The 15,899-nt window shown below is 47.2% G+C and overlaps 1 protein-coding gene across 1 annotated transcript in view; it reads right to left on the minus strand.

Moving 5' to 3' along the window:
* Positions 1-1,217: 1,217 nt before the first annotated feature.
* Positions 1,218-15,899, minus strand: part of RAB3D (RAB3D, member RAS oncogene family) — a 36,100-nt gene continuing 21,418 nt past the window's right edge. Inside the window, exons 2-5 of the mRNA XM_066613567.1 lie at positions 8,521-8,748; positions 4,511-4,629; positions 2,023-2,147; positions 1,218-1,927 (exon numbers count right to left, since the gene is read on the minus strand). Of these exons, the coding sequence (XP_066469664.1) occupies positions 1,737-1,927; positions 2,023-2,147; positions 4,511-4,629; positions 8,521-8,748 (663 nt within the window). The 3' untranslated portion in view covers positions 1,218-1,736. The remainder of the gene's footprint in view (positions 1,928-2,022; positions 2,148-4,510; positions 4,630-8,520; positions 8,749-15,899) is intronic.

Consider the following 15,899-nt stretch of genomic DNA (forward strand, 5'->3'; position numbering starts at 1 on the left):
TGAGTCTTTGGCTGAAGGTCTCAAGTCTACTATAATGGGAGGCTGGCAGCAACACCATGCTGGAAAGACACATGAAAAGGCATGGCTAACCCTAGTTCACAGCTTTCACAGCCTATTTCACATAGGCTTTTCTGTGTCCATGTGTGCCACAGTCTCTGCTGCCTCAACCACAGGTGGCGCAGGTTGGCTATCCATGGCCCAAATGGTAAGGAACTAGTTATTAGCAGCCCAATTCACATGTTTCTGCAGTACAGTTCCATGTGGCTGGGATCCCAAACCACAGCAATAACACATAGAACCTCACAGATCTGGTGGATGACATGGTCACTTCTCACACCTGTGCTCCAGGGAACCCAGTTTGAAGTTCTGAGCATGTGGCAGCAGCAGCCATGCCACAGGAGTACACATGAAGAAGGCCTGAAAAGTGGCATATTCCAGTGAAGGATGCAAAGAGCTTGCAGAAAGTTTTCTCTTTCAGGAGCTGTCCTGAATAAACAAAACTGCTGATCCTCTAGAGAAGGATTGGCTCTTCATTAAGGATTAGCATAAGCTCTTTCTCAACAACAGTTTGAAACTAGAATGACTGACTTGGAAAGGATTCAGGATTTATTTCGGTGACTTACCCAACAGTCTACTCCACTACCCTTCCCACCACCCCACCCTGACAGATAAAAGAAATTGGGCCAAGTAATGGTGGTGATGCAAAGACCCAAGGATTTGAGCCCATCTGACCTGAAGTTGAGTTCACTACAACCTCAGATATGAAGATCAGCTAAACTCAGAGCATGAGCTTGAATTCAGGTTGAAACCAGGTTAAAGTTGTCCTTCTGGTTAAGCTTCTTGTCCAACCATGAATTCATAAGAGGTACACAAGCCAGCTGATACACAAGCCAGTCTCCCTAAAGCTAGCAGAGTGAGCAATTCGGGCCAGCTCTTTATTTTGAGACACACTTTGGAAAAGGAAAGAAGAGACAGAAAGCACTTGCTAGAAAAATGAGTTTTAGCTTGAAAGAGCAAAAGCTTGGGGTGCCTCGATGCCACTCATCACTTTGGAAAGAAGCACTAGGCCCAGCTGTCTGCCTTTCCCCTCTTGTATACATAACACTATCACAATTTCTGATCATCGCACTGTGAACAATGCTGAAGAGGCCTCTGCAGTGCCCACTCTCACATATCTCTAGTGTTGTTCCTCACACATTCATCACTTTAAAGCTCAGAGAATCAGCATACCCATCATCAAACTGCCATTAGATTTATTATTATTTTTTTAAATAGTGGAGAAGCTCACACAAGGTTGAAGTTGGCAAAACGAAAAACTGGCCTTACAGTCTCCGAGTCGTCCAGAAACAAAGTCAGATTACTTGGCACTGTAAAGGGCTAAAGTTCCACTGGAGCCTCAAAAGAGGGGTTGGGGAAGTTCTCCACTGTCCCAGAGCTGGGTCCAAACTGCCTGGGTTGCAAAGAGAGGTTGTATGCTGGAGTGAGTGAATGATTGTGTGTGTGTGTGAGAGAGAGAAAACATGCGGCTCTGCTAAAAAAAGGGGGGGCAACCATGCTACAGGGGAAAGAAAAGGGGCACCAGGCAACTGGCACATGCTGTCAGAGGGAAAACAGGCATAACCCAGGGCAGATCAGCCAACCAGCAGTCAGGTAAGATGCACAACTGCTGAGCTTTCTCCCCAACTTATGTAGGACAATGAAGAGCTGAATGGTCCGAAGAGTGGGCAAAGTCCCATTTAGCAGGAGCAACTGCTGGACTGCGCAGGTGGGGTCTCATTCAGCGCTGTGTTCTTGTGGTTGTTGCTGGTCATGCCGGGGCTGGCATCCAGGCTCTCATTCATCTTCTCACAGATTATGTCCACCAAGCGCTCAAAGACCTGCTTGACGTTGATGTTGTCCTTGGCACTGGCCTCAAAAAATTCAAACCCTGGGGAGAGGAAAAGGAATGAAGAAAAAAAATCAAGTCAGACTGTTGCTTTGGGAGGGGGGGCGTTCTAATAAGGAGAAGGGGGCAGGACAAACCTAGCTCATCAGCCAGCCTCTTGCCGTCTTCTGTTGGTACCACTCGCTCATCCTCCAGGTCACACTTGTTTCCAACCAGAATCACTTGCGCATTATCCCAGGAGTAAGTCTTGATCTGAGTTGCCCTAAGCAAGAAAGAAACCAGAAGAATGGTACATTACAATCTTGCAGTCCCCACCCAACATGTCCTACATGACACACCTGCATCTCTTAGCAGGGTAAGTAACTTCATTCACTGTACTGCTTCAGGAGCTGCAAAGCAGTCAAGAACCAGACTAAACAGAGCGGCTTTTAATCTAAGCTGCCTAATGTGGTCACATTCTCCAGATTTTGAAAAAAAAGAAAAGTTGCTGATTTGTTTTTCTCTTCTCTGGGTTCTGATGGAATTCTCAGCAGCTATATAAGGATTACGCCTATGAACAGGACTTGTTCAGGCAGATCTCCTTTTGGGGAGCAGAAGCTGCCTCAGTTCTTTTGACCTCTGTTGCATTCAGTCCATACTGGTCCTACTTCAATGCCTGACAGCCAAGATCAGTCTGGAAAGTACAGCTCCATGATGGACCCTTTCTATTGCCAGAGTCCCAAGCGTCATGGAAAAGTAAGAATTAGGGCTGTTTAAATGTCAACTGTAAGATTTCTTCTCTTGTGACTTGGGGTGATTGAGCCTATAACTGGGAACTTAAAAGCATATGAGAGGCTAAATGGGTGTGAGAGGAGGAGGTAGGAGTGAGATGCTGCCTATAAAATTTTCCCCAGCTAGTAAGGGAAGCTTAGATTGTATTGAGGAGAAAGACCCACTAGTTGAGAATTAGGGTTTTTTTTTTAAAGTGCTTTTGGGTGCAATCCTATCCTGTGCTGGAAGGGCAAGCCAAAAGGTTTGCACTGTATCCAGCGCAGGATAGGGGCCCAAAGTGGCTCAGCCAAAGGTAAGGGAAAACGTTTCCCCCTATCTCCGGGTAAGGCACCCTGGCCTCTATGGGTCTCCTCAGACTTGCGCCTCCTCCACAAGTCTGAGGAGAGAGGAGCGGTTTGAAGCCGCTCTGAACTACCTGGGAGCGGGGGTTGGGATCCAGCATAACTGCCGGGTCCCAGCCCCACCTCCCGGCCCCCCCGACCCAGAACGCCTCCCTCCCACCTCCTCCCCACCCATCCCAGAGTCTTGTGTTGGCCAATGAAAAACTCCGTTGGTGCGGAGGCTTATGCCAGCCTCTGCACACCGGCCGAGCCAATTCACAAGGAGGTACAAACATGCCCAGGTGGGTTTGCGACTTGCGCCGGCCCAAGTACAAGTACTCTGGATTGCGCCCTTATTCTGTCAGTGTTTGTATGGCCTATGGCTATTCTGTACTTTCTTAATACTATGTGTTTAAAGCTATTGTATGGAAATAAATTACCCTCCTGTTACTGATGTTGGAGGATTTTAGGTTCATTTGGGTCCAGATTGGTTAGTATCTGGAAGTTGGAGACCCTTACAACCATACCGCTGCCTGTTGTGGCAGAGGGAGGCAGGCAGCTTGTGTGATTCCAAGGGTGAAGGTTACCTTATTTTCCAAGACAGTTCTGGTCTTTGAGACAGCTGATTATACTGTGTACCTAAAAGAGCAGAATCCACTGTCTGAATGGGACTAGATGAGCTCTTAAGTCAAGAGCTGGTGGAACTGGGATCAGGAAAGGAGAGGGGTCATACCATTCACCACATACTAGTTGATTAAGAATGAATGACAGCAAGAAGGCATGCATGCATTACACAGACCTACAAAAAAAAACTTTTTTTAGTTGCCAAGAATTTTTGAATGAACTTAAGATATTCTTGGGGGGGGGGGTGCTGACGCTATGGCTTCCTCACAAGGAAGCTGCTCGAATCAGCATATAAGGTAGCTATGTTGTATCCCCCAAACTAGAGCCAATCGAGCAAAACTGACATTATTTTTGAATTCAGCATTCCAAATATATCCAAGAATAGGTCTAATTTTTAAGACAGTAAAATGTGTGCAGGCCCGTGTTATTATTATTACAAATATTTATAAATGTTCACCCAAAAAATGCACTGGAACACCTTTTCTACTACACTAGAATATTTGTGTAGCAGACTGCGCCATTCTTTGCACAAACCGTACACAGGAGGCCTGGGGTAGGGTGGGAGTATGAATTTTCAGACACACTGAAAAAGTTTCTGAACACTTCCAAAATGATAAAAATGTCCAAAATGTTTTGAAAACTGGACACAACTGAGTGGAAAATACATGTGTAGAATCTTGGCTGGGTTTTCTCTGTCTAAGGTTTGGATTGGGGTGGCGGTGGTAGAGTATATGAACAGGAGACATCTGTTCTCCTGAAGGAGGAGACATCTGAGAGGAGGCATCTTTGGCTAATACCCCATCCCGTGCCCCAAATGCTATTTTCTGGCATATACGGTAGAAATTAAGTCCATGGCAAATGAGAGTCACAACCCCAAACTCATCTACAAATTCTGCTCTGCATTCCTTACCAGTCTTGCACAGCGCTGAAAGACTCCTGGTTGGAAATATCATACATGAGCAAAAAACCCATTGCTCCCCTGTAGTAGGCTGTTGTTATAGTTCGGTATCGTTCTTGGCCAGCTGTGTCCTTGAAGAAAAAAAGGGAGACAGATCGACATGTAAACTTTTCAGCCAATCTCGACCAGGAGCAGCAACCTTTCTGTTCACTGTAAGGACCCATAAGAACCGAAGCAGGTTGGCCCCAAGCAAGCAGGCCTCTCACCCTCCCAGCCATGTTCAGTTCAGGTCCTGCTTCTCTTCCGAGACACTGCCTGTCCATAAGTTTCCCAAGCCTGTGTGGTTGTAAGATGCCATGTGTACCAACCTTCATAGTTCTGACTTTCTATGCCCCTGCAGTTCAGAGTCCCTTCTTGGGAAATTCATATTCTAAAGGTAGCCATGCTTTTTGTACATAATCTAGAGCCAAATGTGGCTTCCGGAAGCAATTTATAATTATCTGTTATAATTATGCTCTGCTAGCTTGATAATTGGGCTGTCTCATATCTTGAAATTATGAACAAAATTTGCACATTTTCTCCTTTGACATTTGCAGCTAATGTGTTTCTATGTGAGAACGAAGTGCTTATTTCTGGCCATCATCAGCTTAATAATGTCACTTCCTGCTTAATGATGTCATTTCCGGCCCTCAGCAGATACCATGAATGCTAACCTCATCCCTCTGTTTGACACCCCTGATCTAGAGCATTCTTTGAGTGGAAAACATGACTCATAACACCATTAGCATAATCAACACAGTGCACTAAAGGCATATGTGGTGATGACCAGCTGAGTACGAATCAAGTGATAAGGCCACAGGCACAGAAAGGCTACGGAATGACAGCTCATCCCCAGCCTTGGAGACTGGAGTCCTCCATGGCTCTCTTGACACCTGCTCCCCTGGTGCCCAGAGACTTGCTGTTACTGTGGTAACCACAGCTTACTTTGCAGGGCTCTGACATATGTCTCCTTTCATGCTGATGCCAGGCTCAGGGGAGAGTTTCCATGATGGTTCAGATGTGCGTAAGGGTTGGCATTTGACTGTAATTAAAATTTAAAGAGTTGGAAAGCTTAATGGAGCATGAAAAAGGAAGGTGGCAGGAAGAGAAAGAGGGGCTGCTTATGATGCATAATCTGGATCCTTCCCTGTAGGAAAGAGGCAAACCTTAGATGGAGAAAGGCCAGGACAGTCAGGTGCTGACCCAAAACGGTTTGTTGAATTGGAGGTATCTCCTCAGTGCTGACCTGCTGTCATGCCACAATATAGAAAACAGTATGGTGAGAATTAGTTGGGGGCTCTCAAAGTCCATTCAGCCCTATAGTCTTGTAGTATAACTGCTTTGGAGTCTCTTGTGAAGTAACAGGAAATGTCCTGCTGCATTCTTGCATCTCTCTTCTGGGAAGCACCGAACAACAAAAATGTTCTCCAACCTTGCATTCAGAAACCTTCCCTGTCCCTTGCTCCTGGTCACAGGACAGACTGTTGAGAAAGCACATCTGCCCAAATACACTCTCCTCCCACAGGTGTTTTCACCTATTTAAAGAGTCAACCTGCAAAGTGCTGACGCACTGCTGAAGCAGCCAACCACCAGCAATTGAAAACCCCATCTGAAATACAGCAGTAGCCTGAGTTTCATCGCTTTGCTCTTTCAGCCGTTTTAAATTATAACCACACTTCAGATTTCATCCATGTGCTTTCTTCTTTCGTCCGATCTCATCCAACCTTCCATGATGTTCATTGATAGTCCTGTGCTTTATTTTTCTTTTATTTCTGTTTAGGTTTCACACGCATTCACATGTGTTATATAGTTTAGGGCGCAATCCTAACCAACTTTCCAGTACTGGCATAGCTGTGCCAGTGGGGCTTGTGCTGCATCCTGCAGTTGGGGGGGGGCAGTCACGGAGGCCTCCTCAAGGTAGGGCAATATTTGTTCCCTTGCCTCGAAATTGCATTATCCTTATGTCAGTGCTGGAAAGTAGGTTAGGATTGCGCCCTTAGTTATTTATGTTTTTCACTGGCCAAAATAAATTTGCAATGCTATGTAAAAGGCTATGCAAAGCTAAACAAGGCTATGCATTGACATTCATCTATTTTTTATTTTCATCCATGCTCTGGTCCCTAACCAAAGTGCCAGGTACTGCTGCACAAGGCAAGGATCCATCAAAAGTTTCCCCCCAAAATGGCCTTGATCCTTCAAGTATAAGGCAGATATTAGATGCTAACACCATGTCCGTGGCAGATAGGTGCCACTGCTAGTGCAGGTAATGTCAACACTAGGTCTCTAACAACACTGAGGCTAATCTTCCTGTACTAACTGGAACTTTGCCACAAGTCTGTCTTCTTCTTTGGCTTCCTTTGCCAATCCTGTGTGAATGGCCAGTCCTTGGATAGCTGGGTTCATTCCCTTGGAAACAACAAGGGCCTGCAGGGGGGATTCACAATGCAACCTCCTCTCTACCCATGAAGCCTTGGTAGCTTCTAGTGCCCACGTCAGCAGCTGCTGTGTGCAAAAGAACATTTATATCCAGTGTTTGCACAGGATTATCACACAGCTGCCAGATGGCTTGTTTTCCCATGTCAATGAGTGCTCTAAAACAATGCACAAGCCAGCCTTAGTCCTGGGACAACACACCAGAATAGCAGGGCTCCTGGCACCACCTCAGGTCAAATCTCACATGTCAAGAGTCAGTGTTGGTTCAGTAATTAGACCAAGAAGACAAAAGGTGTGCTCAGCTGTGGACACACCAGCCACTTCCTTCCCGTCACACTCTCTATGGCTAAAGGAAAAAAGGATGTTATGTTCAAGCACAGGGAACATGTAGAAAAGTCCTGCCACTTCTACTCAGAAGTCCAAAACTGGAGCATCTTTTAAAAGAATTATCTGAATTCTTTATTGGATCAACTTTTGGAGACTATAGATGAGTAGCAATAGGCTTTTAAAAGTGCAGTTTATTTTTTCAGCAGTTTGTTACTTTCAGTTTGTTGCCTGTAAAATGATTTTACTTCCTCTGGCCTTTCAGGGTCACTGCAGGTTGAACATCCATAAAAAGAAGAATGGACATGTTCCTGGCAATTCCTTGCCCCATCATCAGAAGGTGGACCATCACATTCAGCACCTGTTGCAGTTGCTAATGAAGAGTTCCACAAGCACGATCAACACAGTCTCAGTAGCATAGCCGGGGGGGCAGTACCCATGGCCGGGTGACATGATGGTCCCCCGTGCCTACGCTGTCACCCCCTCCTTTGCACATGCACAGCCTGGCCCCGGAAACAGCTCCTTTTGGAGCCATACAGGAACAAAGGTGAGCAGGTCAATTTTGTGGTATTTGCCAAGTGCTTCTAGTAAATGCTCTCACCCACCTACCCCCCACTGAGATGGCTGAAAACCACCACTCTGCCACGTGGGGAGGGGGAATGTCCCTGGCTTAGTTATGCCACCTCATAGTCTAGCTCAACAGATGCATTTTTAAAAATACTGAATAAGACCTCTGACCTCAAGATGGCGCCAGCTCTGAACTGATATGGAAAGACAACTGGCTGGATCAATGCACAGGGACCCCCCAAAAAACAACACTACAGAGGCAAAACATTTTACCTCTGGTAAAAATGGAAAGCCACCATTGGCCACGTTTCTCTCTTGGCATACAGTGACATTGCATTATTTCTTGGCACACTTACCTACTTCATAGGACTCCCTCTGTGCTATTGCTCAAGTGAAGAAATGTCTTCATTCCAATTGTCCTGGTGGAAGATGAAGCAGCAGCGTAGGGGGAGTTTTGTAAAGTAGGTAAATGGGAAAAGGGGCTCAAAGGGGGCGAAGCCTTTGTTATATGGCACATGTGGGTAACTGTGCGTCCCTATTCACTACATGTGCAGGATAATGCAGCTTTTACTGTTCATATATTTTGGCCTTGGATTTTTCACAGCTGTGCCAGCTTCTGGCCTCAACTCCTGGGCCAAAGAACAGCCAACATATCTTACCCAAATCTGCAGCTTGACTCTCTTTTCATTCCTGTAGACAGTCTTGACTTTGAAGTCAATGCCCACAGTGCTAACAAAGGCTGAGGTGAAAGAGTCATCGGCATATCGGAAAAGGAACGATGTTTTGCCCACACTGCTGTTGCCAATGATCAGGAGCTTGAACATGTAGTCAAAGTTCTGGTCAGCAGCATCCTTGGGTGCCTGACGAGTGTCATTTGCGGAGGCCATCTATGGGACAGAGAGAGAGAGAGAGAGAGAGAGAGAGAGAGAGAGAGAGAGAGAGAGGGGCTAGACTGAGTACAGCAACATGCTGAACACATACAAATGGCCTACAGCACAAACAGTTTACAGTTTAATTCTATGCATTTGTACATGGAACAAAGGTCATTTACGTTCTATGAGACTTACTTTCAGGCAGTGGCATACCTAAGGTATGACAGGCAGGGCACCGTGCCCTGGAAGCAACTTGAAGAGGGGGCCACTGAGCAGTTTCTATTAAAGTTGAGCAAGTGGAAGCTCTGGTTAAGCTTCAAAATAAGGAGGATGTGGTATTACCAAAAGGGCTGTTTTATTTAGGGGAATTATTACACTGCCCTTATTGTAACCTTAGGATCACAGGCTGGATAACCCCTGGGGGCTGGGGGCTAAGAATAGGCCCTCAGTTTGGCTGTACTTGTCGTAAGAGGCGACTAAACAGCCACCGGGTAGATGGGACTCGTCAGCCTAGGAAGGCAGCTCATCTAAGAGAAGGAAACTCTGACCTCAAACCTCCACTGCCTTGTGGCTACATCCAGTTCTGGAAAAGGCTTCAGGAGTCAACCTCGAGGCAAAATCAGGAGCCGGAGTCCCTTAGGCAGTTCATGGCTGAACACAGTCACGTTCTGGCAACTCCTGCGACGCCGCTGGAACCAACCGTATTGGCTTCTGCCTTTCCATTGGACCATTCCAGCGACGTGGAGAGGGGGGATTTGCTGCATGGGTAACAGCCTATCCTCCATACCTTCTTTACCCAGGCTTCGCGCACTGGAGAGGACACTCCAACTTCGCCATACGGCGTCGGCACAACACGGGAAGCAGCAGTTTACCGGTTATAAGTCTTTGCTCGATTGGCGTAGAGCATGACGCCAGGGGCTGCTTCCGACGGTGGGAGAGATCATTGCATCTCATTGGGCAGCTACCGCCCGCCTTAAGCTGGGCAGTCCCCAGCCAGTAAGGTGTTGCCTCGCCACGGTCCGTTAACCTCATGGGGTGCGTGGGGTTTAGGGTGAAAACCGACAAGCGGATCGACAACTCTGCACCATGCAACAGAAAACAGAAAACTACTGCCCTAAAGCTGGGCACCTGGAACGTTAGGACAATGACACCTGGCTTCTCTGATGACCTGCAAGAAATAGATGACGCACGCAAAACAGCTGTCATCGACATGGAGCTGAGCAGACTGCAGATGGACATCGTCGCCCTTCAAGAGACTAGGCTGCCAGATTCCGGATCTGTCAAGGAGAGAAATTTCTCATTTTTCTGGCAGGGAAAACCACCAAACGAAACCAGGGAACATGGCGTTGGCTTTGCGGTCAGAAATACCCTGCTGAAATCCATCATCCCACCTACTGTGGGAAGTGAAAGAATTTTGTCCCTGCAGCTCCAGTCATCAGCAGGACCTATCACTCTCATCAGTGCTTATGCACCGACTCTGTCGTCTCCAGCAGAAGCCAAAGACAAATTCTATGATGACCTGGCCACCACTGTCAAGAAAATCCCTGTAAAAGAGCCATTGTTCATCCTCGGCGATTTCAATGCTAGAGTTGGTGCTGATAACAGTTCATGGCCCACTTGCTTAGGTCAGTTTGGCACTGGGAGGATGAACGAAAATGGCCAACGCCTGCTAGAGTTTTGCTGTCATCACGGTCTCTGTGTCAGCAACACATTCTTCAACACAAAGCCCCAACATAGAGTCTCTTGGAGACATCCAAGATCAAAGCACTGGCACCAGCTCGACCTGATCCTCACCAGACGCTCCAGCCTTCCCAGCATCAAGATCACACGCAGTTATCATGGTGCTGCCTGCGACACTGACCACTCCCTGGTGTGCAGCAGAGTGAAACTGCAAACAAAGCGACTGTATCACACGAAAAAGGAAGGAAGACCTCGCATTGATACCAGCAAGACCCGGGATCAGAGAAAAGTGGAGGAATTTGCACAAGCGCTTGAGGAATCTCTTCCAGGCCCGGCCGACGCAAACGCATCCAACAGATGGGAACATTTCAAGAATACCGTTTACAACACCGCCTTGTCCATATTCGGCAAGAAGACCAACAAGGCGGCAGACTGGTTTGAAGCCCACTCTGAGGAGTTGACACTAGTCATTGAGGAAAAGAGGAGAGCTCAAGCAGCATACAAGGCCTGTCCCAGTGAGCGCAACCTGCAGGTCCTCCGAACTGCTCGCAGCAAAGTCCAACAGACTGCCAGGAGATGTGCTAACGACTACTGGCTCCAGCTCTGTTCCGAAATACAGATAGCAGCTGACACGGGCAACATCAAGGGGATGTATGATGGTATCAAGCAGGCCCTAGGTCCAACACAGAAGAAAATTGCCCCTCTGAAGTCTGCCACAGGCGAGGTCATCCAGGATCGGGCGCAGCAGATGGAACGCTGGGTGCAGCACTACTCTGAGCTATATTCCAGAGAAAATGTAGTCACCGAAGAAGCACTGAACAACATTGAGTGCCTGCCTGTGCTGGAAGAGCTTGACAGTGAACCAACCCTAGAAGAACTTCACGTGGCCCTGGACTCCCTTGCCTTTGGCAAGGCACCTGGAAAAGACAGCATCCCTGCTGAAGTCCTAAAATGCTGCAAAGAGATCATAGTCACTGAGCTGCATGAAATCCTCTGTCTCTGCTGGAGAGAAGGTGGAGTACCTCAAGACATGAGGGATGCAAACATCATCACGCTGTACAAGAACAAAGGTGACAGGGGTGACTGCAACAACTACCGCGGCATCTCTCTCCTTAGCGTTGTAGGAAAGCTGTTTGCCCGAGTTGTACTAAAGAGGCTCCAGGTACTTGCAGAGAGCGTCTATCCAGAATCGCAGTGTGGATTCCGAGCCAACAGGTCCACCACTGATATGGTATTCTCCCTTAGACAACTGCAGGAGAAATGCAGGGAACAACGACAGCCACTCTTTATAGCCTTCATAGATCTCACAAAGGCTTTCGACCTGGTCAGCAGAGACGGCCTCTTCAAGATTCTCCCCAAGATTGGATGTCCACCCAGGCTCCTCAGCATCATCAGATCTTTCCACAAGGACATGAAGGGCACTGTTGTCTTCGATGGCTCCACATCAGACCCTTTTGACATCCAAAGCGGAGTGAAGCAGGGCTGTGTTCTTGCACCAACCTTGTTTGGGATTTTCTTCGCTGTCCTGCTGAAGCAGGCCTTTGGAACTGCAACAGAAGGCATCTATCTCCGGACCAGATCAGACGGAAAGCTCTTCAACCTCTCCAGACTGAGAGCAAAATCCAAAGTCCAGCTGAAATGTCTGCGTGACTTCCTCTTTGCCGACGATGCAGCTGTCACTACCCACTCTGCCAAAGATCTCCAGCAGCTCATGGATCGTTTTAGCAAGGCCTGCCAAGATTTTGGACTGACAATCAGCCTGAAGAAAACACAGGTCATGGTTCAGGATGTGGCCTCACCTCCCTGCATTACAATCTCTGAACATGAACTGGAGGTTGTCCATGACTTTGTGTACCTTGGCTCAACGATCTCCGACACACATTCTCTCGATACCGAGCTAAACAAGCGCATCAGTAAAGCAGCTACCACGTTTTCCAGACTCACAAAGAGAGTCTGGTCCAACAAGAAGCTGACGGAACATACCAAGATCCAGGTCTACAGAGCTTGCGTCCTGAGTACACTTCTGTACTGCAGCGAGTCATGGACTCTTCGCTCACAACAGGAGAGGAAACTGAGCGCTTTCCACATGCGCTGCCTCCGACGCATCCTCGGCATCACCTGGCAGGACAAAGTTCCAAACAACACAGTCCTGGAACGTGCTGGAATCCCTAGCATGTATTCACTGCTAAAACAGAGACGCCTGCGTTGGCTTGGTCATGTCGTGAGAATGGATGATGGCCGGATCCCAAAGGATCTCCTCTATGGAGAACTCGTGCAAGGAAAGCGCCCTACAGGTAGACCACAGCTGCGATACAAGGACATCTGCAAGAGGGATCTGAAGGCCTTAGGGATGGACCTCAACAAGTGGGAAACCCTGGCCTCTGAGCGGCCCGCTTGGAGGCAGGCTGTGCAGCATGGCCTTTCCCAGTTTGAAGAGACACTTTGCCAACAGTCTGAGGCTAAGAGGCAAAGAAGGAAGGCCCATAGCCAGGGAGACAGACCAGGGACAGACTGCACTTGCTCCCGGTGTGGAAGGGATTGTCACTCCCGGATTGGCCTTTTCAGCCACACTAGACGCTGTGCCAGAACCACCTTTCAGAGCGCGATACCATAGTCTTTCGAGACTGAAGGTTGCCAATACAATACAAGGATCACAGGCTGGATAACAAGTCGGCGTAATGCAGAGAAATTCCCTTTTGCTTAAAGAGGAGTCTGAGAGAAAGATAACTTTCAATAAAAGATTATAGTTTTATTACAAAAGCACAAAGGTAAACATAATGCACATGGAGAAATGATAAGTGTAAGTTTCTTGCTAAGTCCAGGAGATCATGACACACCAGGAAAGGGCAGCCAGATCGTAAGGCTGGATCACAAGGCCACAGCCCCAAGTGTCACTTTGAGGAGAACCCAGAAGTGATGTAGACGTCATGCAGTGTCAAGATGCTACCACTCTGGGTGCTGCAGCCTCTAGCTACACTACTGTTTCAGGTAATTGTGTATAGCAGGGGTGCCCAAACCCCGGCCCGGGGGCCACTTGCGGCCCTCGCGGCCTCTCAATGCGGCCCTCAGGGAGACCCCAGTCTCCAATGAGGCTCTGGCCCTCTGGAGATTTGTTGAAGCCCGCACTGGCCCAATGCAACTTCTCTCAGCGTGAGGGCGACTGTTTGACTTCTCGTGTGAGGTGTGGGATGAGAGCTCCCTCCACTGCTTGCTCTTTCACATCTGTGATGCAGCAGCAGCAGCAAAGGAAAGGCCAGCCTTGCTTTGTGCAAGGCCTTTTATAGGCCTTGAGCTATTGCAAGACCTTCATTCATTCATATAAGTTCATCTTTAATATATTCATTTATGAAAACTTATGTAAATTTATTCAAATTTTCAATGTAAATTAATTCTTTTTTTTCCCCTGGCCCCTGACACAGTGTCAGAGAGCTGATGTGGCCCTCCTGCCAAAAACTTTGGACACCCCTGGTGTATAGGATTGCACCTTTAAATATGTCCTGAGGATGCTGCGGCAATCTCGTGGGGAAAAAAAGAGGATGCTGCAGCTGAGAGGCAGCAACTCTGTGGTGTTTTTGTAGTGATGACAAATTTAAGATTGTGATGCAGAGCTGGCCCAAGAGACACCGCCATTCCAAGCAGGTGCTAAACATCTTCTTCATGATATATGGCTATACAATCCGGGATGTTTCTCCTGAACAAAACCCTAGCATCCCGCACAATGTCACCAGGAATGCTTCCACATACATCATACCCTATACTAGGAATTTATCCTGGCATAGCCACACATATACCCCCTACCCCAACCCTTTCCCACTGTAATAATTTGCTGTTGTTTGATGTTTTGTAAGCTGCTCTGGGAGCCCTGTCAGATGAAGAGCAGGGTACAATGATTTTAAATAAACAATACACTTTGACTGATCTTAATAAAGGAATTCACTATTTTACCTACCCTGTACATGGTGCAATAAACAGGACTGTGTGATTTTCATCTACTTTGAAAAATATAACATTCAGCCATTGGGTGTCCTCTGCAGGACTCTCTGTGGCTCAGAATGGCTCCCTGACATGAACGCAACGCACTTCCTGTTTTCTTCATGAAAACCACTTATGGTTTTCATGGCATCCTGTAGAGTTTGGGAACCTTCGGTCTAGGGTTTTCTATTTTTTTAATTTATTTTTAAACATTGAGCTTGAGGAGACATTGTGTACAAGTCGAAAGCTTGCATCCATGCTGCAAACTTTGGTTGACCTCAATACAGATAGTTTTTACTGGCACCAGTAATCAAGAGGTGCAAACACACATTTTCAGTTTCTTTCATATCCAGATATCGTCACATGAACATATCATGAATTAGCACACACCCATCCTCTATGTGCACTCACATGCATACATACTCCCCTCCTACTTTAACAGCTGGTAGTGCTTGAATCATCTGCATGCAGACAAAAGCAAGTACAGAAAGCTGGGAGGAAGAGGTGGAAGCACAGCAGCCAGCTCTTTCAGGTGAACATTGTCAAGAACTGCTTAGCTCCTGTCCTCAACCACATCTGGAAACCTTCCTCAGGTTTACCACTGGGGCTACAAAAGTACCTGGAAGGAGTCACAGGTTTTTTTTTTCCCTTTTCATGAAAGTAAACAAGGGCCATCATAATTTTTCTATCTTTCTTCTTCTTTCTCCTGAAGAATGACGCATCCTAGTTAGCAAACAGGTGTGTTTGATTCTGAAAATGCACCCAGGAGGAGCCCTACCTGGGCATGACTCTCCCACCATGGGCCTCCAGAGACAGCCTGCCCAGCCATCTTTGGAGAGAGATAATTCAGAAGGATATTAACTATCGTAAAAGCATTCAGTTATTTCATTTTGGCTCAGGCAAGAGTACCTCTACCACCCTGAAGCAAAGCTCTTCACTTTTTAGAAACAAGTTGGAGCAAAATGCTTTTGTGTGTGTGTGAAACGAGGGCCTGTTTGTTGCAGAAACCTCCACTGCATTCCTCCTACAAGGATAATATCAGTCATGGAGAGGGTGGGCTCAGGAATCATGGATATGATTTTTGGATATGGAATTGTGCTCCCTTGAAGCAATCTTGTCCTAAAGAGAAGGAGCAGGTTGTTGATCATGCCAGAGTTTGATAAACCAGTGAACTGGAATCTCTGCTCACTTCCAAAAAACTCATTAGTAGGGTTTTTACACACATAAGTGGACAGTACGGAGAACGTTGGAGCTATGGGCATGTTCTCACAATTATATCCTTCAGAGCAGCAACTTCTCAGTCTAGTAATACCTTTATTAGGACCAACCAAAATGACACTAAGGGCCCAATCCTATCCCACTTTCCAGCTCCGGTGTAGCCACAATGCAGTCCTGCGGTAAGGGAACAAATGTTCCCATGCCTTGAGGAAGCCCCAGTGGCTGCCTCTCCACCTCAGGATGCAGCACACACCCCACTGGCACAACTGCACCAGCACTGGAAAACTGAATAGGAC

Source organism: Tiliqua scincoides, chromosome 2 (assembly GCF_035046505.1).
Source record: "Tiliqua scincoides isolate rTilSci1 chromosome 2, rTilSci1.hap2, whole genome shotgun sequence".
In the NCBI taxonomy this organism is placed as follows: domain Eukaryota; kingdom Metazoa; phylum Chordata; class Lepidosauria; order Squamata; family Scincidae; genus Tiliqua; species Tiliqua scincoides.